Source organism: Tubulanus polymorphus, chromosome 1 (genome assembly GCF_964204645.1).
Source record: "Tubulanus polymorphus chromosome 1, tnTubPoly1.2, whole genome shotgun sequence".
NCBI lineage: Eukaryota > Metazoa > Nemertea > Palaeonemertea > Tubulaniformes > Tubulanidae > Tubulanus > Tubulanus polymorphus.
Window position 1 is genome coordinate 23,672,474 of NC_134025.1, and position 24,363 is coordinate 23,696,836.

Here is a 24,363-nt window from a genome sequence, read left to right on the forward strand (position 1 = left end):
TTCTTAAAAATTTATATTATTGTTTTGTCAATCCACATCTTGCATATGCAACTTTAATCTGGGGTAATTCATGTAATATTTACTTGGAACCCTTATTTCGTCTCCAAAAGAAAGCAATTCGGATAATAACACATTCTTTTTGGCTAGCACATACATCTCCAATTTTCAAGAAATTAGAAATCTTAAAGCTACACGACATATATCAATTTCAGCTGTGCAATTTTGTCTTCAGTCAAATTAATCAAAACTTACCATCAATTTTCAATGAATTTTACTGTTTTCTAAAATCCATGACAGGGCGACCTTCTCGTCGCCCACTAAATTTAAAAGTGGAATATGCGAAATCTAACTTTAGAATGAAATCATTAAAAATCCAAGGTGCAAGATCCTGGAACTCCCTTCCCAGAAAACTCAAATCTTCGAAATCACGCCCTTTCTTTAAAAAATGCTTAACCAATTATTTGGTCGCAAAATACTAATGCCCGCAACGTGGCCGCCATTTAATTGTTTATATATGTAAAGGGTGATTCTTGTAACGAATGTGCGTGTATGTGTAAGTGATGAGTGCATGTGAGTGTGATTGTTGACCGAGGGGTAAGGACTCGTATAAGTCAAATTTTGACTTCTCCTTACTCCTCGCACTATATATTGTTACTCTGAATATAATGTATATTGTGTCGATATTTTTTGTAACAATTTATTTTGCAAATAAATTCAACGAATTGTTCAACGAATTTGCTACGCATCTGATTGGCTAGATATGTAGACTGGTGGCAACCAGTACGCCTAAGAATCTCGGGCATGTAATACTGCGTGGCCTTGATTCCAATCTACGAATTATATTTCTGTAAGATTAGAATGCATAAAATGAAGACATGTGTGAATTTTCTGAAAACGCTCACAAATTCAATATAAAGGCCCAGTTCGGCTGTTAGATCCGAGTTGTATCTTGACTACACCGCACGTAGTCATGGACATCGGTTTCTATGGTAAGTGTGTCGCGAGGGATATTTCTCTAATTTCGTTTTACACGACGAATTACGTTCTTCTTCCTACGGAGATACGCGCATCTAATTGTTATTTACACGATGGATGATGATACGAGATCTGAGTTCATATTTGCTAGACGTCGTCTGAGATGTCCTCAAGTAAGAATAGTTGATCGAATATATTTCAAAACAGGACAGTAGGTTAATTCGTCAATTGGGTCATATCAGGTAGGCATATATACCAATGTATATGTTCGCTCTTCAATTCAGGATATTTCCGAACGAAAAAGGAAATTCGATAGCGACGATGATTACGAAACCATTCATAAACGACAACGATGCTCAAATAAACAGAGATTTGCGAATCCAAGCTCTACTTTGCAGTCTTCTTTCAATCAATGGACCGTACCAAACGGGCGAAACTCTCCCCTGAGAGGATCTCAATGTACGTCTATATCGGTTTCTGCGATTTTAGCATCGCAGATTTGCCCAGCCGATAGCTGGGAAAAGAGCCACATCGATTCAATTCTGGGACTCGGTCACCAAGTTCACAAAAGAACGATCAAACGATTGAAAAGAAAGGGTAAAGCTCCTTACAGAAATTTCCTAATGCCAAAAGAGATCCCCAAGAAATATATGCGGAAAATCCTACCAGAAACAACGGTAAATCTTCTAAAAATCCTGGTCAATTTCTTTTATCAAATGCCTATGAATACTTCGTTTGCATAATATATACATCAGTTTTTTACATTTTTACTGTTTCAGGTGAAATTAATGGATCCAATGGTCGGTTTAGTTTCACGAGATGTAACGGATCCTGATTTGATTGAGCATGTCACTTCGTTGTATGACGCCATTTCCGTCGTCGGAAGCGTAGATTATGCAGGTCCGTTTTTTTCTATTCAAACCATTTTGTCGCTTGATTTTTTATCCTCGTCCAAGCGCTTTGCAAATTAGTTTTCAAATGATAGACAACACATTTCCCTATTTTGCAGGAGGCCTACTGACGACCAATGACGAATCTGTCGCAATCCTGAAATCGTCAGAACCTGAAAGCACGAAATTACATGTCCTAGATCCTCACAGACGAGACCTTGATGGAAAGAGTGACCTTAAAGGCAAAGCAGTGCTCATGTCTTTCGATTCTGTACACCATCTCGTTAGGTACTTGAAGAAGCAGTCGGCGTGATTGTCCCTTGAATTTCTCCTCGTTTTGAATGATTTAAATTGACAAATATGAAAATACGATGCTATTGTAGATACTGCCAGGCTATGGATGATTTTGGCGATAAACAATTTATGATAACTCCTTTCATTGTCAAGGACAAATCAATCGTGGCCTCGTGAGCTATCTTGTAAGTATATCTCAGTAATTTAATATTTCACTTTTCCATTCTAATTCGTCTATTCAATATCTATCTAATCTGTGCAGGGAAAGGATGAAATCCTGGTGGTCAATTGGTTTGTTATCTAACTCCCTGGGTGTATGGAACACCCCAACGTACTTGAGACGGAAATAGTGGCGTGTCCTATCGAGCGACTACAAGAGTCGGGACAGAATTCGAATAATGTTACACATTGAACTTTTTTTATAATGTCATAATATCAGAAAAATACATTTATATACATTTATAGTTTTTCACGAACTACACTTTGTTTCGTCATTTTTTAACAAAAGGCTGTTTATCTTCTGAAATCGGTATATCTGAGAGGAATATCCGGGGAATATGAGAGGATCTAAAAAAGCCAGCACAAAGCAACAATCTTCTAGTAGAAATGACGATTTTTGTGGAATCTTGCTTCCGGTATTTCCCACCATTCGACGGAAAAGATGCATTCGTTTAAAATTATGTTAACGTTGCATTGATAATTACATGTGATGAGTGTCAAGTAAATATTTATTGCCAAAGTCGGCACGATTTCGACCCGCAGATAACCTGCATCCGGCATTTCCGGTCATTTTGGACAGAGAATTACCCAGTTTGTACCATCGACGATGCGACAGTTCTTCAAAGTAATTAAGCCTTAAAATGAATGGTAAATACGTAATGGCCCATGATAATCGTGTGAGTAGTGACAATTACGCAAAATTTGATCATGTGGTATATAAGCACGCGTAGAATCATTGCTGGTCATTTCACTTTTCTACAACGAAGGAACAATGAAGTTTTTCATCGTGTTTGCCGTGATCGTAGTTGCTGCCCAGGGTAAGTTTTAAGTTACTCACATCTGAAATGTCTTGATATGAAAGAAATGGCTGCGCTTTGGCATTTATCTTGTCTATACATGTACTATGATATTTATGTTCGACGTTGTAACATCGATGTTCGTTATAACTTCAAAATATTTCGAACACCAACAGGCTGTCCAGATTTTATGTGCATGATGCATTGTGAACACGGTTTCCAAAAGGGACCTGATGGTTGCGATATTTGTTTATGTAACGAGGAACCAGGTAAACATTATTACAGTCTTTATCCAATGATGTCACTTGAAATATTGTTACATCTACATAGAAATTGTCATTGAAATTAAATCTACTTTCTATTCTATTTGCTCGTGTTCTTCACGGATACATTAGAAAAGAGAAGTAAGTTTCATATCACAGAGATCTAATAAGACGATTGGTAAATTCCACTTCTTTACATATGAATGTATGAATAACTGTTTCTAATTCCAGGCTGCCCAGATGTAATGTGTATGGTGCATTGCGAGCACGGGTTCCAGAAGGGACCTGACGGCTGTGACACATGTCAATGTCACGACGAACCAGGTATGTATAATTCAATATTCTTATTTTGACGACGATACAATAATAATGACGCGTGGAAGTACTTAATGAATCATCCATCTTTTTTCTTTTTTACACAGCTGCATTAGAAAAGCGAAGTAAGTTTATTATCCTTGTAATAAAAAAAATGGTCATAATGGTGGTAATCGGAACTTGCGTTTTACATTGACTTGCTTATATTTGATTCTAGGCTGTCCAGATGTAATGTGTATGATGCATTGCGAGCACGGGTTCCAGAAAGGCGATGATGGTTGTGCAGTCTGCAAATGTAACGAGGATCCAGGTAACTTTGATTTGAAAATAATCAACATATTTCCATTTAATTGAACTTCCTCCGAAAATAGAATCTCATTCACAATCTCATTCATATTTCGGGGCTTAATCGAGTGTATTTGAAATTTCAATAAAAACGCAAGATTTTTTTGCAGCTGAAGTAGAAAAAAGAAGTAAGTAGAATAATGAGCGATAGGATTTGAAGCCAAGGACGTTGCCCAAGCATTTTGAGTGTAAAATTCGGCTATTCATTTACTTCGATTTCATTTCTCTTAGTTATTCAAGATGTTTCCTCGATATGAATCGATAAATCCTTGTTTTTTTTTGTTTTCTGCCAAAAGGTTCAAAGCATTGTAAGACATGTAGAATGCACTGTCCCCACGGTTTTGTAATGGGAGCTGATGGTTGTCCTTCGTGCGAATGCCGCCAGATTGAGTTGCCACCTTTACCTGAAGGTAATGTCACCAACACCTAGTTTTATTATATATTTTTCATTTTACATGCATATAGTTATGAAGAAAAAATGTTGTTAAAAACTTTCTTGAACTTTTTTAAACGGATGATAATTTCTGATATTTTATCACATCTATCCGTTTAGAACATTGTAAGACATGTAGAATGCATTGCCCAAACGGTTTTGTGATGGGTGCTGATGGCTGTCATTTGTGCGAATGTAAACAAGTACTACCTCCACTCGAAGGTATGTCGCATCACATTCTGGGACTTTCTTTATCTATCGATGCTTACGTCTATCCTTGTATCTAATCCTCATGATTATGTTCAGTTCCAGCGAGAAAACCGTGTAGAACTTGTAGAATGAGATGTCCGTACGGTTTCGTTATGGGCACAGACGGTTGTCCAACTTGTGAATGCAAAGAAAGTCATCAATGTACGTATATATATCTACGAAAGGATCGTTTATGCAAATTCTTCTGAAGTTAAAATTCTCATCTTGTTTAATTTTGTTTTTATTTTCACAGAAAATCTAAGTGTTGATCTGCGTGTGTGACAATTTTCCAGTTCCGGTGCTCTTATAATTAATTAATCAAAAAGATCGTAAAATTCACACCATTATGATATACATGGAATGAAATAAAGAAAACGTTTTAGTAAACAGATGCATTTTCTTAGATTTGTTTTGGTTGTTGTTAACCGAAAGCTCCATTATTATATGTAAATCACCAAAGTAACAAGTGGAGCGATAAGAGGAGACACGTATTTATCGGTTGAAGAAAAACGTCAGTCTAGAGCTAATCTGATAAAAATAGAAATTTCATTGAATGCCACTTTCATTCACCGAACTAATGAAATGGTCAAAGCCTACCGATAAACGCGTTGACCTGTTGACTCGCTAATGGAAACCATGTGTTAACTTTTACATCGATTAAATTGATAACCAAACGATTGAAACTACTATAAGTACTACCAATAAACTATGCCGGTCACTTCCACCTGAAGGAACGCATACAGACGGAAAATGAAGTTTTTGATCGTACTCGTCTCGGTTATCGCTGCTACCCATGGTGAGTGTTTTCATATTGCCGTCGATAATAGAAATCTTTAGCTAAAGGAAACATTTTTTCATGAACTGTTTTCCCTACTGAAGGCTGCTCTGATGTTATGTGCATGATGCATTGCGAAAACGGTTTCCAAAAGGGGCCTGACGGTTGCGATATTTGCGCATGTAAACCAGGTACGTTTATAAACATAGTTATCGTTTGAGGATCTGTCAAATTATTCCGCAATGGTTATACCTTCGACATGAGAAAAAGTGAACATGCATATTCAAAATAAATTGAACCGATTATTACTTTTCAATAGCGATATAATATCACCCTGAAAAGTTGATCTCGTCCATTGGCATCTGGTAAAATGTACATAGATCTAATTTCTAATTGAAGTCTGCTCAGAAGCTATGTGCATGATGCATTGCGAATACGGTTTCCAGAAGGGACCTGACGGTTGCGATATTTGCGCGTGTAACGACAAACCAGGTAATTTTGTATTACTATTAGAGCATAGAACCAGATAAAATGACAGAAGGAACTGTTTTTCTAATACATGTTTCTTTATCAATCTCTTTACAGCTGCAATAGAAAAGCGAAGTGAGTTTAGATTATCTAGATAATGATTATCTACATAACATTTAATGGTCATACGAAGCATAAACATGGAAACATGACTATCACGTTTACCCATACGACTCAAAGCGTAAATGTCTATCATTCCAGGCTGCCCAGATGTAATGTGTATGATGCATTGTGAGCACGGCTTCCAGAAGGGACCTGACGGTTGCAGCGTGTGCAAATGCAACGAGCCAGGTGTGTTAAAATATTTGTTTGAATCAAGTGATTTTTATCCTTATTAATTGCTTTATCAAATTTCTTTGATTTTTCCAATCGTATTTATCGTCATTCTTTTTTATTGATTACAGCATTAGTGAAAAGAAGTAAGTATATTTATTAGCGGCCAGTCAGTCAAGAACTTGTATATCAATCTGACTACACTATTCCATTATAACGTATATTAAAAGGAGTTCCATAATTTCTATTTTAGGCTGTCCAGATGCTATGTGTATGATGTATTGTGAATATGGATTCCAGAAAGGATCTGATGGCTGTGATATCTGTCAATGTAAAGAAATACCAGGTAAGTTCGTAGCTTCCGTCATGCATCACATTGAGATATGTAGTTTCTATTTGATTTCGTAATTTGCTGGGTACGAAATAGTCATCATTCGCTAAAGATTGTTTTCCGTAATGTTTTTGGGTGTAAAAAAGTTTTGCATCAGTACTTAAATAAGTCTTTTTCGTTGATAATTTTCGCAGCACCAAAGTTCTGTAAAACTTGTCGAATGAGATGTCCGAACGGTTTCATAATGGGCGATGATGGCTGCCCAACATGCAAATGTAAAGCAACTCCGGAAGGTATGTAAATAAAAGGTTATTATTGACACAATCTCATTCATATTTCGGGGCTTAATCGAGTGTATTTGATATTTCAGAATGTGCCCGCCGCCCAATGTGTAGAATGTACTGCCAAAATGGATTCATGCAAGGTCCCGATGGCTGCGACATCTGCAAGTGCAAATAGACATTCGGGTACGTGGAGCGATCTGTTCGTGTTTCTTGTATGAAATTCTTCTTCGTAAAAATATCTTTTTCCTTCAGAATTTCTTTCTCTGTATTTCCAGTCTCAAGATTCAAGAGATTCGAGTGAAAATCCCTGTGATTAATCAAAGTTTTTGTCTAATTTTTTCATTGTAATGAGAAATGATAATAAACGAATGATAAAATGTAACATCTGAGTTTTTACGCGCCGATGGATATTTTTACATACACCTTCATCTCAGTTACGTCGAATCATTTCTATCATTCATACAACTGTAGTTGTTGATTTCCAAATAATAAGAAACTCTAGATATATACTTCTCTAGTAATAAAAACAAAGTTTATTTCAAATAAAGAATTTACATAATTGATAACACAATATTGCTGATAAGCTTCTATGGTTAAGATCGTTGGAAATTTAAAATCGACTGATAGTAAAATGGACTGGTGAGAAATGCGTTGGAAAGTGTCCTGTTGTTACGGCCAAGTTGGGAATCGACATCTCCATTATTCCTACGTAATACAACTGAATCATCGGCGAGTGAGCTGTTGTACTGAAAAATTTGAATTTATAAATTGTAAGTTAAAATTGGAAAATCCGATTTTACAATTATTTGTATGTTTTATTACGTTATTTATTATGGAAAAATAGAACAAAATGGACAATACTTCCGCTAAACATTGTCTCCATGGCAACGGAAAGCGAAATTTACATCTTAAACGAATTGATGATCGGTACTGCTGGCAAAGCAACAAATAGTTTAGCCATTAGATCATCGAAAAGTAACAACAAATTTGGTTTCTTAATTAGGATTTATTATTCCAAGTTATATTACAAAATAATGTAAATTCGAAATTTGTGTCAATTTTTCGAAATCCGTTGCCATGATTTCAGAACCATCCGTTCATTTCCTGTAAATAAAATTTCAATTGCGAATTCACAATGTCCATTCAGAAAACAACGAAATTGATAAATGAATTTTTGAAACTCATACATACATAGCTTACCTTCTTGACGCGCCTCTAAATCCATATCCTCGATATCTGACCCTCAAACTATCAAATGTTTTGCGAAACAAACAAGATATTGCATTTTACATACCTGATCGGCGTTTTATTAAAAAGACAAAAAGGTCTACAAATACATCATGAATCGTTACGATCAAATTGGACGCCGTCCAACAAAGTTTAGAGAGATATGTACAAAATGCAATGAATTTATACACGCTATATCATACTCCAGTAGTTGAAGCCTATGCTAACCATCTAACGAGAGTGCAACTAGACTTCTATTCACCCGCGGTTAAAATCAATTGTCAACGAATTCCTTAAAATACATTCATCATCACAGTTTGTACGCCATTTTGTACGCGATTCTATTTTCGTGATTGTCACCATAATATTCATAGCACAGTATATCATATATTGAAATTGTACAATAGCACTAAAAATCCCGGGTTTCACTCCGATCGTCGGTAGGAAATATTATATCATTTGATAATATCCTTTGCGTAGAATCAATCCACAGGTGAATGTTTTCTTTTTTAATCACTGTGTAGATACTTACTAAACGGATTCGGTCCTTTACGCTTCGGTTGCTTGGGAAGCTTCTTATCTGAAATGAAAGGAGGTACGGTAAATGATTACTGATAGTTCGTTGGATTGACAAAAGTGGCTGCTAAGTGAATAGTATCGCACCATGTATGCCCATACAATCGACCCATTCGTCGATTGTGATTTTCTTGTTGTTATTCGCATCGCAGAATTTCACGAAATTTCTAGCGCATTTCCGTAACGATTTCTTTCCTTTCACGTCTTTGTTCGATCGTATTTCGAGTTTAAGATTTCGTCTTTCGCGTCGGTCGATCATCTGAAGAAGAATCGAAACGTCCAAATTCATCGATAAGTTTTATGAAATTCCCAAAGAAAAATGATCGCCCGAAGAAGCAGCACCGAACTTCAAGAGTAGACAGTATAATAAGAGACAGAAACCCTCACTCACGTTTTGAAAACATTAAAAATATTTCGTAAGTGCAACTTACCATATTATTATTTTCGTCCAACATGTGAAGTTTCCAACGTATAGCCTGTTCCTCTATCGAATGTTTTGGATCAGGATCTGGAACTTTCCTGCAAAACAATATGTAAACTTTTCGGTACTTTAAACGTATGGAATTCAATGAAATAAATCAAATTGAATTCACGTTATCATAAAGGAAGTCACTCGGAATGCAGACATAAATCATCTCATTTTACTATGGGTTACATCAAAAGTACATAAAAAGGATGTATTTTTGCTTGCATATATTTCTGAAATGTATTCATTGAATCCAGTAGGTGTCTCACCTTGTACCGGTATTGTTGTTGGCATATTCAACCATATCTTTAGTCATTTTGTCTAACTGGGCGGTTATGAACCTTCTCCTGTGCACAGGTGGGCAATCTGTTGCAATAAGAATAAAATAAAGAAGATAATATTAATTCCAATTCAGGTTCATTATAATTCGTATATATGTTACACTTATATGGACCTTTCATGATACGTATGTTGATGTTTTCGCAACTCGGCGTTACTTTGAATGTTGATGTTCCGGCGATTGGTACGCCCGTATTTTCATCTGCACACCAGCAATAGCCAGTCGACTCGTGACACTGGGTCGATTGAAATTTACCAGCCGCGCTGCATTTCGGTATGAATATATTACCATTCGGGTCGGTTCGATGGTTTTCCAGGGCCACTTTCCGTTCGTGCGCGCAATCTTTCGTTTCTTAATAAAAATGAGCTTTTTGTAGCAACATGTATACGTATATATTGCACGTGCATTTATATAATGAATACATTTTTTTTCAAACTAAAGCTGAGTTCTAGGATTCTTACCTTCGGTATTATCAGTATCTTCCTCTTCTTCTTCATCTGTTCCCACATCGAGCCAAGCAGCGGCGCCACCTGATAAATCTTTGTGTAAAAACGGAAAGGCATTCATCTCATTAAACAACATAATTTTGCAAATATCTTACAATAAAGAAATCATTAATCTAGTCACTAATAGAGGATGTACCTTGTTCATGTTGTATAGATAGTGTTGTGCCCGAAGTAACTATTCGTCTTAAACAAATTATATTTCTAGGAGTGAAGTGCTTTGTGAAAACTAGCTTTTTACTATTCTGATGAACTCAGAGCTCATTTTAAATCTTACTCATATTTTACCGAATGTGTATATATATTTTTTCAACTTCACAGTCGACGAGGAAAATCTGGTAAACTCTGCCTTACCTCCTAGCTTGCTAATGGTTGACTTCTTTTCGGGCGTGATCAGAGGTCGCGCGGTGACTTGCTTAACGTCTGAGTTGAGCGACAAAAACAAGCGGAATGAAACTATATAAGACAGGTGTGAGGAGCCCTGTTCTAGTCGTAGAACAGGAAATATATTGCACTTATGCCCGGCCTGCTTTTACTGGTTAGCAATTACAAGAACAGATAAAAAGAAGACATTAGCAGCGATGTTAGCAAGCGAAAGCAATAAATTTGTTTGGTTCTGTTTATCATTCGAAACTGTAGTTTCACACTTTTGTTTTTCACAGTTTTGACCAAAAGAGAAAAAAATCTCCAAATTTTCTGTAAGTTGATAATTACGCACCAGAAAAACTATTCCGAGCAAAATGCGTTTACGCCACAAAATCCAGTGTTCGGTGTTCGCAACATGTGCTTTTTACAATTGTTGTTATACACAAGCAAGCGAAGCAGTTACCTATTTTCTAAAGTAAGAGCGGGAATACGAAGATATTTTACAGAAAGACCCCACCACCGTCATTTCAGATACATACTCAGACAAACACGCATCCATTCGGCGATAAGAAATGAATTTATATATTTTTCGATTGAGTTGAATAAACCTGAACTAATAATTTAATATTCACCACAAGCATCATAGGTCTTATCAAACAAAGAAGCATAAACGACTCAGGCTGTAGCTACGGAGAATTTTTTACATCATCTAATTATACATTCACATTCTAGCGAATATGGTTCAATTGGGTTCAAGCATTTGTTGAGATTAAGATATTTGGTTGTTTACTAATTCATCGTTACTCTGTCAACTTAGTTTTGGGTCTGGAATTTGCCGCACGATGTAAGCAATTTTTACGTAGTGATTTTGTCAATAATGGGAAGGAAAACAAATATGCGTACATACACGCACGCACTCACACGCTCACATATACAAAAATATTGCACATTTCCCAAACGTTTTCTGCTTTCTTAGATCATGCCCGGTTAACTCTGACCGCTACTTCGTGTATGACTGTCTCGGCTCGTATTTGAATTCTATTCTAAAACACTGCGAAGATGACTTACTATTGATATCGACTCCAAGGCAGACGGACCATTCGCTGCGAGCTATGCGGCTGTCAGAATCTATATCACAGTACTGCATGAAATCGCGGGCACATCGTTTCGGTTTCACGTGGCGTCGTATCATCCGAGTCAGTGAACGTATTTCAGACTTCTTCAGTCGGTTATCTCGGTTTTTATCCATCTCACTGAACTTCCATTCGATCACTCGTTTCTCGAACGTGTCTGCGAAATGTTATCATTATTTTTTTCCTCATTATTTCAAAGACAAGATTAATATCATTCGTACACACGTTTTATTTAATGTAATCATCTGAGATTAAGATGAATGTTTACTCCGATATGAGGATTTGCGTAATAAAAAAGCTCTTGGGATTAATTTGTGAAACTATAAGACAATCGTGTATTCGATGTTTATAATGCCAAAATTTCGAAATGATTAATTGTGCAATTCACCATCGTGGATTTATTCCGTTTGGATGGTGTTCACGCTTCAGTTACATGTTTACTTAGAATTACCTGTAATCCCACTTTGTTTTAATTTCGGTTGAGAGTCTTTCGGTAATCTATGATATTCCTTTTTAAATAAATTTACGAGATTTGAATTAAACGTTGATCTATCGGTTTGGTTGCATCCTGTAAAGATAAAGTTCAATACTTTTCAATACTATAATTGGTAAGGAAAAATGGTTAAAATGTAATGCAGTCAAAACTTGAAGACCAGGGACACCGTGCCCACTTGACAATCCGACAGCTTTAACACTGAACGCTCCCTGGTAAAATACAGAAACATGACCTCGAAACACGTCACAAACACATCAGGATTTTGGCAAACACTACTGGCTGCAAGCGTGATTCTGATCAGGCCAATTTCTAAGCCGCCGATGTGTCGTCTGGACATGTACAAACGAAATATCAAGACAATCCATCGAAGCGTCTTCGAAACCTTTCAAAATAATTTGATTCCGTCTACGGACAGACAGTTGAACGAAAACTGAACGCAATAGCCCACTTGGGGCAGCTAAAAACATACCCTTCTTTCCCTTTAAGCGTTTCTTTCTTTTCTTTCCTTGCTCTAGAAAAAAAAACAACAAATGCAAAATATAAGAATTGTGAATTTCGAAAATATATATCGTAGAAAATCGGAATCGAAGTTTATTATGGTTGCTTTAGGGTAAAACTACCAAGGGAGTTGCTGATTACTCATCATTTCAAAGAAAATAGTACTTTTGCATTTTCGTGCTCGAACAACTCTGATTAGTCCAAGTCGCCCTTGCTGCGAAAATGAATGCTAAAATAAGTGCAGCTTGTCTGGCGATCGATCTTTCTCTGAGACAGACTACAAGCGGCGGTCACAAGATAAATCAAGATTTGATCGCGAATAGAACGTAGTTGTTCGAAAGCAGATCGCTATCTGCGGTCATACGTCGTTGACGTAAATTGCTTCGTAAAGAAAATTAGCCGGCGATATAGATTTCGAAATGGACGTCGGTTTATCATCAACGCCGCAATAGAGCATATAACTTAATATGCTTATGTACGTACTAGAAGATGTGCTTACCAATTTCACCCGAGCTTAGCAAAAGCTACAGAGTGTGCTCTGCACCAATTCAATTCAATTCAAAATACAACAAACGCGTGTACTCGTGAAAGAATTTCCAGCTAGGCCACTTACTTTGGCATTTTGGTTTCTTTCCTTTTACTGATGTGCCTGGAATGGGTTTGCCTTCCTTGTTTACGCACCAGCAATAACCAGTGGCCTGGTGGCATTGCACCTTGGAAAAAGAACCATCTGCCTCGCAGTTCGGTATGTAAATGCCCACAACTCCAGCCCCAGTCGCCCCATCGGACTGCTGTTGGCTTTTCTCAGCTTTCAGTTTCTCCTCTTGACAACGCGTTGGGTCTAAATGAGAACGAGAAAACTGACTGGCAAGTTTATTGGTTATCTTGCTAAATGATGTCTAGAATAAATGATATAATACAAATTGTATAATATTATGGACCAATACAGTTATTTCGGATTTCAATTGACCGGCAACGAGCGAAGTATTGATGACGTCGTGCACATCCTCTCAAAAATAATTATTGGAATTTATCAAAAATAGAATAAGGGTTACGAAATATATCTAATTAGAAAATAAACACCAAAATTCACAATTGCAATTGTTATTTTGAAACGCCAATATTGATGACGTAGTGCACGTCGCCTCATACAGAACCTCTTAAGTAACGCATACTAGGTATATATACAAACATTATTCTAACGGTTTTTATAGCGTCAGAAAATTAGAAGATATCTTTTTGACTATAGCATTTCATTCCATAATTCTAGGTGAATATTTTTTTAAACATGTATAAGTGGACTAAATTGTCTCGGTCGAACCAACTCGCAGGTGGCGAGGTATATTGTAGCGAATAGAAATATTATGACGAATAGAATATAAACGGATTAGTCGTAGATTTTCGATTTGGAAATTTCATTATGTGAAATGTCATCTTTTGACGCAACTTAAACAAAATGCAGGTGTACATTTCGTGTGTGTGTGTGTATGTGACTGAGCAATATCTATGGACATTTCAAGTAGTTCTGAATAAGATCTTTAACTCGAGTGGTCGTGCTGGCAACAATACTCATTTCGAGTGATTAATTTGTGATGTGAACATTTCGTGGTTGAAGTGTGCAACCCGAACGTGAAATTATGCGCAATCTATAGACATAGACATGACGTGATCCACAAAACCGAACCAAACCAGCACCTGCACGATAATGGCCCTATTTGATTGTTTCAGCGTCGTACGGGACATGCAAAGATCAAGCGCAAAACTTGAACGTGAGTTTAGTGTTTTTTTCGATGAAAGGTTGAGATTTCTTACAAGTCAACACGTCTGTCTGTACCGAAAAAATTGCGATTTCACGAGATTTTTATACAGGTGGCCTAAAAGCTGAAATGGCACATCCTTCTTAGAATCGTTCAACGGTGAATAGAATTGTACATCGTTTATTTCTAGTTTTTAAGAGGACGCTCGACTTCAATTGAAATCGGGTTCATGGGAATGTGAGAACTTACAATATGGCATTACATAATCTAAAAAGGACATTATGATTCAGAAATAAATGACGATCATCTGATTATGAACAAATGGACGCAAATTCAGACTAGAGACATAACGCGCCAACGCACATATTCTCGTAATTGAGCAGATTTATCATGTATCAATTTTTGTATAATTTCCGTATAATGTTTGGTATCTCCATCAGACGAGAACTGTTGCAATTGGGCTACTAACATTTGACATAAGTCAACTGCTTCATCATTTTGTGACTGTAGGTATTATCACACGCGTCCTTCTAATATTCCAGATTTAGACGATACTAAAGAAGATATACTATTAAACTAACCTGAACATTTTCCTTTTCTTATTACTTTGATCGGTCGCTTTTCGCAAGTTTTCAAACGCAAAATCTCACATCTGGATTGATACGTTCGACCGTCTGAGGCACATACTTCTCGCGGCTTAATCTGCGTACAGTTCACCGAACAATTTGTGCTTCGACGGAATCGCAATGATGAGATCTAAAGAGAAGAAGATTAGCATGTCAGTCAAAATTGAATATTCTTTGTTGAACTGAAGTGAATATCCTAATGACGATTTCTGAAATTGGTTCATTAATTAACACATTTCTCTCAACACTATTTTGGTTTTGGATGTCTGATCTTCAAAAAATAAACGTTGTCGAAAAGGACTCGGGATAGAATCGTTGCATCTATTTTGTTTCGGAAAGCCTTTTCTCAACGGATATCAAAAGCTGCCGATGTATCGAAGCAGAATGGGAAACGACAAAATACCGGAGAGATTAAAATGTCGGTTAGGAGGAAATGTTGTCCTACTTTTGGTGGTCATCAGCGTACATACATACGAATGAATGTAAAAGGAAATACGTGGCACGTGTAAGGAAACTATATATTGCAGAGAACTTGCGAGAGAACAAAAAATTTGAAAATTGTCAAAATCGGTGGTACTAATTCGGCTGCTTTTGTATTTGTTTGTTTCTCAGCTACGGATTCTTTAACTAGCTCGACTCTTTAAAACATTAAGAAAGATCATCTCGTAATTTTTCGACGTTTCTTTCTGATAATTCGTTTGGCCACCTTCAAAACTTACGTAAACCCCGAGTAATGAACTTCATCGGGTCACGTGTTAACTATTCACCGCAACCCATTTAGACTATTTCAACCAGAATTGATGCACTCAATAAAGCGAATTACGGTGACAAAAAACCACCGTACGTGCAACCACCCTGGAGAAAATCTGCTTGATTCTTTGCGAGGTTCGGCACCTTTTTTCCAATTTTCGATGCTCGCATAAACACAGCCGTCTTCAAGTGAAAAAATGCCAGGGCGGATCTAGGGGAGATGTCAGGGTGTCCAAACCCCCCCTCAAATTTGAAGTGCCCTCAAAATGTCACCCCAAAATATTTTTTGGACCAAGGTTTTCCACCCATAATAGTTTTTTCAACGCATGAAATGACCGAAAGCACCCCTTAAAATGTTGTAGAAGTATCCGGAGTACGTAGTGTTTCGTAGATAGTGCCCTTTTTTCTCATTGGACCCCCCTCCCCCCATGGAAAATCCTAGATCCGCCCCTGATGGATCACATTCGATTCGCATTCGATAATCACATCGCGTTTACAATAACTGCCAAATGAGCAAAATGGCTTCGATGTAGTTCAAGAGACTCTCACTGTCCTGTCGAGATTATAACACTTTCTCTTGTTTATGGGCTTCACATATGTCATTACTTGAGGTCAGCGTAAAATGAGCTACCTCAACTGACATGTAGATACAGGGACATATAATGTAGCTTACACACATTTTTTACATTGACTTGATTATGATCATTTTGATTTTCAAAATGCTCGTAAAACGCTCGTAATATATTTTTACATAATGTACATAATCTTATTGTTACTTATTCTACCATAATCATAATGAAGCAACGAGAGCCGGGTGCGGGCTTTCAATAAAACTGAAAAACTCATTCTAGATTCCTTCTTCTATATTGGAAAAAAACTAGAAACAACTGCGTTTAGATTTCCCGATAGTTCCGACACTGCTGTGATAGTTTTTTTCTTTAGATTTCAGGTACAAATTCTTAAACGAAATCGTTTGGTTAACGACCGGAATTCTTTCGAAGAAAAGAAATCGGCCCGTACTTTTTTCTGCTTTTAATTGTAAAGAGAAATGATTTTTCGCATTTCGTGACCTCCCATATAGTCTGGATGATATGGCAGTGTGCGAGGATATCTATCATTATCTAGATTGAAGTCTTGTAAATGCACTCACTGCTCCATTGTGATGGGCACGATTTGGATATACAGGAGTCTATTTAATTCAATGAGATAAAAATTAATAAGCGACAATACTTTTCATAGTCTGCAGTGTGTCATCATCGCCGTTGAAATATGTCAACGCCGAGTAGATTAAAGACCAGACGATTTGTCAAAAATAGAATGGTCGCCCGGGTTTTTGAAGACTTCGCAATATTACGATATAAGAGTGGCTCTATTAGTTTATTATCGGTACATTATACCGATGCGCAAAACGAGAAATAATTTCAGGGTCGTACATGCAAAATATTATGAATGTGATAATCGCTTTGTTGATAACGCTTATTACACTATGGTGCGTGAAAAATAGCAAATAACAATGTCGATCTACAAAACTACAGCAGTCTGTAACTCGGTGAAAAAATGCGTTTACTTCACGGGCACCTATTGCGACGGGGAATAAACACCCATACGTTGCCACAGGGCTCACATTGAAGCCGAAATACCACCTTCGAAGCGTCGGAAGTTTTGATTAACAATTACCCGACAGAAATGATCGAGAGTCTCTTAGCTGCCGCGACTACGGTCGGAACAGCAGGGATCTTATTGTTGAATCGCGGTGACCGGAAAATCCGTACGCGACGGCATCAAAACGATGATGTTGCTAAGCATAGTCCGTATTTTGTAATTTTGATTTCTAGCCCACCGACCGAACACGCTGCGAATTTTTCAATTGAGAGTGTACTTTTCAGCTAGATAACCTCGATTAGATAGATTATATGGAAATATATATGTGCAGAAGATGTTTTTGTCCTTAGACAATCATATCTACATATCAACAAAACCATATCTAGATATATACGTGGGCCTTGAAGCAAAATAATTTCATACCTAAAAAGACTTAGCATAAGTAGTTTTTCAAACGATATAATACGTACTATATTGCATAATGATATATGTTTCGAACCTGACGTACCTGTTGTAAACCTTCAGTGTAACTAAATACTAGGAATCCTGTTAGGCATATAGTTTGTAATGTATTCCACGACAATACCCTGTGTTCCATATCACGATTCCGATCTCTTCAAGTCACTTCTGATCTAAATATTACAACCAGGGAGAGAGCTATAAATAATATCGTATCCTCTAGTCGGACTCGTTAATGACTGTCGATGGAAATATGGGGTAATCGCTGATGTGAACCATACGTCTCGATTGCGAATGAATGTCACCAGAAAGAGCGTGCAGCCCACGCCGTGTTTTCGCGACAATTGACAGGGAACCAACTGCACATAGACGACCAGACAGTCGCACGATATTCACCGAATGAACATCAGCCCAATGAAACGTTACGCTAAATCCCAGAATCGTAATCGCTCGGTCATGTGATTTGACTAATGCGAAGAAATATTTCTCTTTGATTGGTTCTGGTGCGAATAGCATGCCGATGTTTATATGAAAAGCGCGTGTAGATCTATTTACAGCTCGAAAAAGGGCTCGAAATTAAAGTCTGATGGGTCACGGTAATGCGTGCTTTTCGTTAATTTCGCAATGGATCGTCCGCAGCGCAGACACGTTTTACATGCGTGTGACGTGATATATTATACGCTTAAAATATTCTCGCGTTTAATACGACACGATCAAGAGGCAATATTCATTGAATAACTGGGCAGATAAATGGCACACCTGCGAAAACATCCATTAGCCCGTCCATTATTTTTCAAGTACGGGACATTCTTGTAGATCTTGGAACTTTCAACTCTTGAAAGTCCCTCGCTTGTTTTGAGTGCCGGCGGTGCACCGAAATTCGTGAGATCGTGAAAAGCGTTGAAGTTTTTTCCCGCACAAACCGGTTTTCACGATTTTTTTTTAGTAACCGAACACAACCACAATTCACGCTGTAAAGCAAGCATCGAGTTAACTAAAAGGAATTTTGAAACTGTGGCCAATCAGCAAAAGAAGTCGTTCCTTAAATCTCGACCGTGATAGCTTCCGACAAATTGCCATATTTTCTCTCGGAAATTTCTCTCGTGCCAAAAAAGTAGAATTTGTGTGATTTTTGTGCTGCTTTCCTTATGGTCTGCGTGATGAGAAATTGTAAACGAAAAATGTCATTACAAACCAAATATTCAGATATATATATATATATGTATATCATATTTTATTTTCCTTTTTATGTACGAAATACACAGGTTTCATGATTTGTTAGAATATGTGAAATCGTAGATACACGTGTTTCAAAAATCTGAAAAAGAAATAGAAATATGTAACGAGGAATCAAGTATACAGTACAGATTTACGTAGCGAAAATGTGACATAGTAATCGCATACGTACATTTTCAATTGCGATGAAGTTAAGCGCATTTACATAATGGACAACCATCGTTTCCCATTACGAAACCGTTTGGACAGTACATTGCGCAGGCGACACATGGCTTGGCTGAAAAAGATGCATTGTATCATTTAATGGATTCCGATATATATATATATATATATATATATATATAATCACAGAAAGACAAGATTGATTGAGACAACTTACATCTCTTCTTGGCTGAAATCAAATAAAAATAAAACCGTTTTGTACCTTAGAATAACGTGATCGACTATAGTTTGAATATAATTCAAAGTGACTAATTACCGATACTTCGTTTCGACTTTTTGCATTTGCAAAGTGGGCATCCGTCCTTTCCCATCACGAAACCATTTGGACAATACATCTTACAGGTAATACAGGGTTTCCTCTTGACAAGTGATGCTAGAAAAATATTTGAAAGCATTGGAAAATACTTTGAATACTAATGTAGAGAGTTGTTGGTTCTCGTTCTTTGCAAATGTTGCGTCTTTTAGTGAAAATCGGAGTAATGATGAAAATGATGGAGAACATCGATTAATCAAACTTATGCTAAATGAGGCTGATATTCATCTCACCCTTGCATTTACAGATGAAACAACCATCGGGTCCTGTTTCAAATCCGTTCTCACAAAACATAGCACACATTGGACGACGAGCGCATTCTAAAGTAACAGATTTCATAAATGTATTGTTTACCGATACAAGTATTATCACTATCATTTAGGCACTAGTATATTCACCTTCAGGGGTAGCTTTGCATTTACATATGGGGCATCCGTCATTTCCCGTAATGAATCCATTCGGGCATTCCATGAAGCATGTTTTGCATGGAGCTAGAAATTAAAATGGCAAAGATGAGGTATATATGCGTTAATTGTTATAGAGCTGTGATGTCTGATGATTAATCCGTTATCATTTACCTCTCTTTTGCATTAATTCAGCTGAAAGGGGAATATCCGTGCGATTAGTATTCCTTAGACAAATTCCTTAGATACGTCGTGTCATTTATGATATAACTAATAAAACTTACGTGTTGGTTTGTCGTTACATTTGCAGATTTGACAACCGTCCGCTCCTCTCTGGAATCCATATTCACAGTACATCATGCACATCTCATTTCCGCATTCCGCTGAAAAAAAGAATATTTAATATCTGTAAAATTCATTTGACATTTTTCAATATTTCCATAGTTTAGTAATACTTATTCTTAATCATCCACTGATATCAGGTTTTTTGAAGACACACTTACGTTCATTTCTTTTGGCCAATTCAGCTGGAAAAATGAATACATTTAAATATAGTATAGAGTTTTCAAAATACAGATTATCGAGAAACGCTTGAAGGTATATAACCTACGTTTTGGTGGGTTACATTTGCAAATTTCACAGCCGTTAGCATCAGTTTGGAATCCAAATTCACAGTACATCATGCACATAAGTTTACCGCATTCTAGAAGGGGATTCAAGGTTCGATAGAATTCATTTTCAGTAAAGAATTTGGTCGATTTTTCATGATAGATATATATATATTTTTGGTACTTTACCTCGTTTCTGCCTCAATTCAGCTAAAAAGACAAAAAAAATAAAATAATGAACGGTATGGAAAAACATCATCTTGCAATAATACATAAAATTCAGGGAAAAATACTTGAAGTCTGATATGAAAATGTACGTATTCAATCTTTCTCGATAGCAAAAAAACTAGGTATGCAACTTACGTTTTGGCGGGTTACATTTGCAAATTTCACAGCCGTTAGCATCAGTTTGGAATCCAAATTCGCAGTACATCATGCACATAGCTTTACCGCATTCTAGTTGGAAACCGAATAGATATGATGTAATTAAGTGACCAAATAATGATAAAATCAATTCGAAATTAGTTTACTTATTTGGAAATGTCTATTTTACCTCGCTTCTGTCTCAATTCAGCTAGAATTATAAATAAAAATATTTTTATTTTTCAATCAATTCTTCTCTTATATTTCTTAAGTATGTGACGGACAATAAACTAATAAAACTTACGTGTTGGTTTGTCGTTACATTTGCAGATTTGACAACCGTCCGCTCCTCTCTGGAATCCATATTCACAGTACATCATGCACATCTCATTTCCGCATTCCGCTGAAAAAAAAAATTTAATATCTGTAAAATTCATTTGACATTTTTCAATATTTCCATAGTTTAGTAATACTTATTCTTAATCATCCACTGATATCAGGTTTTTTGAAGACACACTTACGTTCATTTCTTTTGGCCAATTCAGCTGGAAAAATGAATACATTTAAATATAGTATAGAGTTTTCAAAATACAGATTATCGAGAAACGCTTGAAGGTATATAACCTACGTTTTGGTGGGTTACATTTGCAGATTTCACAGCCGTTAGCATCAGTTTGGAATCCAAAATCACAGTACATCATGCACATAAGTTTACCGCACTCTAGAAAGAGATTCAAGGTTCGATAGAATTCGTTTTCAGTAAATAATTTGGTTGATCTTTTTATGATAGATATATCTGTCAGATACTTAACCTCTTTTCTGCCTCAATTCAGCTAAAAAGACAAACGAGTAAAATAATGAAAGGTATGAATAAAACATCATCATGCAAACAATGTATAAATTCAGGGAAACACTGGAAAGGTCAAATATGAAAATGAAAATGTACGTATTCAATCTATTTGGGTAGTAAAGAAAGCAAGGTATGCAACTTACGTTTTGGTGGGTTACATGCGCAAACTTCACAACCGTTAGCATCAGTTTTGAATCCAAATTCACAGTACATCATGCACATAACTTTGCTGCATTCTAGTTAGAAACCGAAATAGATATGACGTAATTAAATGACCAAAAAAATCATAGAATCAATTCGAAATTAGTTAAAAATGTCTATTTTACCTCGCTTCTGTCTCAATTCAGCTGGAAATTATTAATAAAGATAAACATTTTTTTTCAATTTTTCAATGTATTCTTCTCTTATATTTCTTAAGTATGTGACGAACAATAAACTAATAAAACTTACGTGTTGGTTTGTCGTTACATTTGCAGATTTGACAACCGTCAGCTCCTCTCTGGAATCCATATTCACAGTACATCATGCACATCTCATTTCCGCATTCCGCTGAAAAGAAGGATATTTAATATCTGTATAATTCATTTGAGATTTTTCAATATTTCCATTATTTAGCAATACTTATTCTTAATCATCCACCGATATGAGGTTTTGGAAGACAAACTTACGTTCATTTCTTTTGGCCAATTCAGCTGGAAAAATGAATACATTTAACTATAGTATAGAGTTTTCAAAATACAGATTGTCGAGAGACAATTGAAGGTGCATGCAACTTACGTTTTGGTGGGTTACATTTGCAAATTTCACAGCCGTTAGCATCAGTTTGGAATCCAAAATCACAGTACATCATGCACATAAGTTTACCGCATTCTAGAATTAGATTCAAGGTTCGATAGAATTCGTTTTCGGTAAAGAATTTGGTCTATTTTTTATGATAGATATATCTGTTAGGTACTTTACCTCGTTTCTGCCTCAATTCAGCTAAAAAGACAAACAAGTAAAATAGTGAACGATATGAGTAAAGCATCATTTTGCAAACAATATATAAAATTCAGGGAAACACTGGAAAGTTCAAATATGAAAATGTATTTATTCAATCTTTCTGGAAAGAAAAGAAAGCAAGGTATGCAACTTACGTTTTGGTGGGTTACATGCGCAAATTTCACAGCCGTTAGCATCAGTTTGGAATCCAAATTCACAGTACATCATGCACACAGCTTTACCGCATTCTAGTTGAAAACCGAAATAGATATGATGGAATTAAGTGACCAAATAATGATACAATCAATATGAAATTAGTTTACTCATTTGGAAATGTCTATTTTACCTCGCTTCTGTCTCAATTCAGCTAAAAATTGTAAATAAAAATAAACATTTTTTAATTTTCAATCTATTCTTCTCTTATAATTCTTAAGTATGTGACGAACAAAAAATAAAACTTACGTGTTGGTTTGTCGTTACATTTGCAGATTTGACAACCGTCCGCTCCTCTCTGGAATCCATATTCACAGTACATCATGCACATCTCATTTCCGCATTCCGCTGAAAGAAAAAACATTCTAACTCATAAAGAATCGTAACCTTATTATGTAACTAATTAAATACTATTGATTGTTCATTTGTTTACGAAAAAAATGGATTTATAGCTCGTATTTCGTCGTATGTTTTTACAATTATTCGACAATAAGAGGTTTTCAAAGACAATCTTACGTTCGTTTCTTTTTGCCAATTCGGCTGGAAAAAAAGAAAATCATATACATCATATATACGATCAGGAAATTGATGATGAGTTACTATGTTGTGCAGCAGCCACTTACGTGTTGGCTTTGTGTTACATTTGCAGATGTGGCAGCCATCAGGTCCTGTTTGGAATCCGAATTTGCAGAACATTTTGCACATGGGACGTTTGGAACATTCTATCGAGAAAAATGCATACTGAAATTACTATCCATAATTTTTTTTTGTTGAAATATCTACACGTATATATTATGGTATTGGACACATTTGGTTGAAATTTACCTTCGAGAGTAGCTTTACATTGGCATTTTGGACACCCATTTTCACCCATCACAAATCCGTTCTCACATTCCATAAGACACTGCCGGCATACTTTCGCTGAAAATGTATAATTATTTATATACGGGCATGTCAATTTGATCGATTACATATATATGGGGATAATTCAAACAGGACTTACCAGTAGCAACGACTATCAGAGCAGCGAATATTATAAGGAGCTTCATGGTTGGTTTTGGTTTCGTTGGTGCGGGAGACTTGTAACCTGTACTGAGCGTTACGGTCAATCTGAATCAAACCTGAAACTTCCGGGTTTATATACAAAGGTTCTGTCAATAATCACGAGATAGAGGATCAATTGAAAGACCTGTTATCATTTTTTGATGAGGTCGTTAAAAACGATACTTCTACATTTAATTATGACACTACGTGTGAGAATGAAAAATATGTTTCAGCGATTATGGTTGTCTGATTGAACAGTAACGTACGCACACATTGATTTCACGGCCAAATAATTCTCTAACAGAAAAAAACCGGTTTGGTTGAAAGGTTTTCCTTAGTCAATGCCTCATGGATTCCAA

General features: G+C 36.4%; 2 protein-coding genes across 5 annotated transcripts; both read right to left on the minus strand.

The window, feature by feature from the left end:
• Window positions 1-7,532: 7,532 nt before the first annotated feature.
• LOC141914866 (SPARC-related modular calcium-binding protein 1-like) lies at window positions 7,533-18,318 on the minus strand. Of its 2 annotated transcripts, none has more exons than XM_074806192.1 (14): window positions 17,820-18,318; window positions 14,915-15,089; window positions 13,190-13,417; window positions 12,548-12,589; window positions 12,034-12,150; window positions 11,518-11,739; window positions 10,438-10,506; window positions 10,042-10,119; window positions 9,695-9,931; window positions 9,510-9,606; window positions 9,206-9,293; window positions 8,862-9,033; window positions 8,731-8,778; window positions 7,533-7,717 (listed from the first exon to the last, which is right to left on the minus strand). In XM_074806192.1, the coding sequence occupies exons 1-14, from the start codon at window positions 17,907-17,909 to the stop codon at window positions 7,695-7,697; spliced, it is 1,686 nt and encodes a 561-aa protein (XP_074662293.1). In that variant the 5' UTR covers window positions 17,910-18,318; the 3' UTR covers window positions 7,533-7,694. The 2 variants fall into 2 exon arrangements, with proteins under 2 accessions (XP_074662293.1, XP_074662292.1); XM_074806191.1 differs by having other exon boundaries at window positions 10,438-10,539.
• Window positions 18,319-18,952: 634 nt separating this feature from the next.
• Window positions 18,953-24,085, minus strand: LOC141909178 (uncharacterized). Of its 3 annotated transcripts, XM_074799567.1 has the most exons (30): window positions 23,964-24,085; window positions 23,786-23,881; window positions 23,584-23,682; window positions 23,477-23,500; window positions 23,210-23,308; window positions 23,094-23,114; window positions 22,903-22,995; window positions 22,727-22,747; window positions 22,544-22,636; window positions 22,435-22,458; window positions 22,217-22,315; window positions 22,093-22,113; window positions 21,910-22,002; window positions 21,729-21,749; window positions 21,545-21,637; window positions 21,438-21,461; window positions 21,221-21,319; window positions 21,107-21,127; window positions 20,917-21,009; window positions 20,743-20,763; window positions 20,556-20,648; window positions 20,449-20,472; window positions 20,230-20,328; window positions 20,120-20,140; window positions 19,940-20,032; window positions 19,775-19,861; window positions 19,485-19,601; window positions 19,386-19,397; window positions 19,179-19,283; window positions 18,953-19,088 (listed from the first exon to the last, which is right to left on the minus strand). In XM_074799567.1, exons 1-29 carry the CDS (start codon window positions 24,007-24,009, stop codon window positions 19,198-19,200), a joined length of 1,833 nt encoding a protein of 610 aa, XP_074655668.1. In that variant the 5' UTR covers window positions 24,010-24,085; the 3' UTR covers window positions 18,953-19,088; window positions 19,179-19,197. The 3 variants fall into 3 exon arrangements, with proteins under 3 accessions (XP_074655668.1, XP_074655675.1, XP_074655683.1); XM_074799574.1 differs by lacking the exons at window positions 22,093-22,113; window positions 22,217-22,315; window positions 22,435-22,458; ... (1 more) ...; window positions 22,727-22,747; window positions 22,903-22,995; XM_074799582.1 differs by lacking the exons at window positions 21,107-21,127; window positions 21,221-21,319; window positions 21,438-21,461; ... (1 more) ...; window positions 21,729-21,749; window positions 21,910-22,002.
• Window positions 24,086-24,363: the final 278 nt, after the last annotated feature.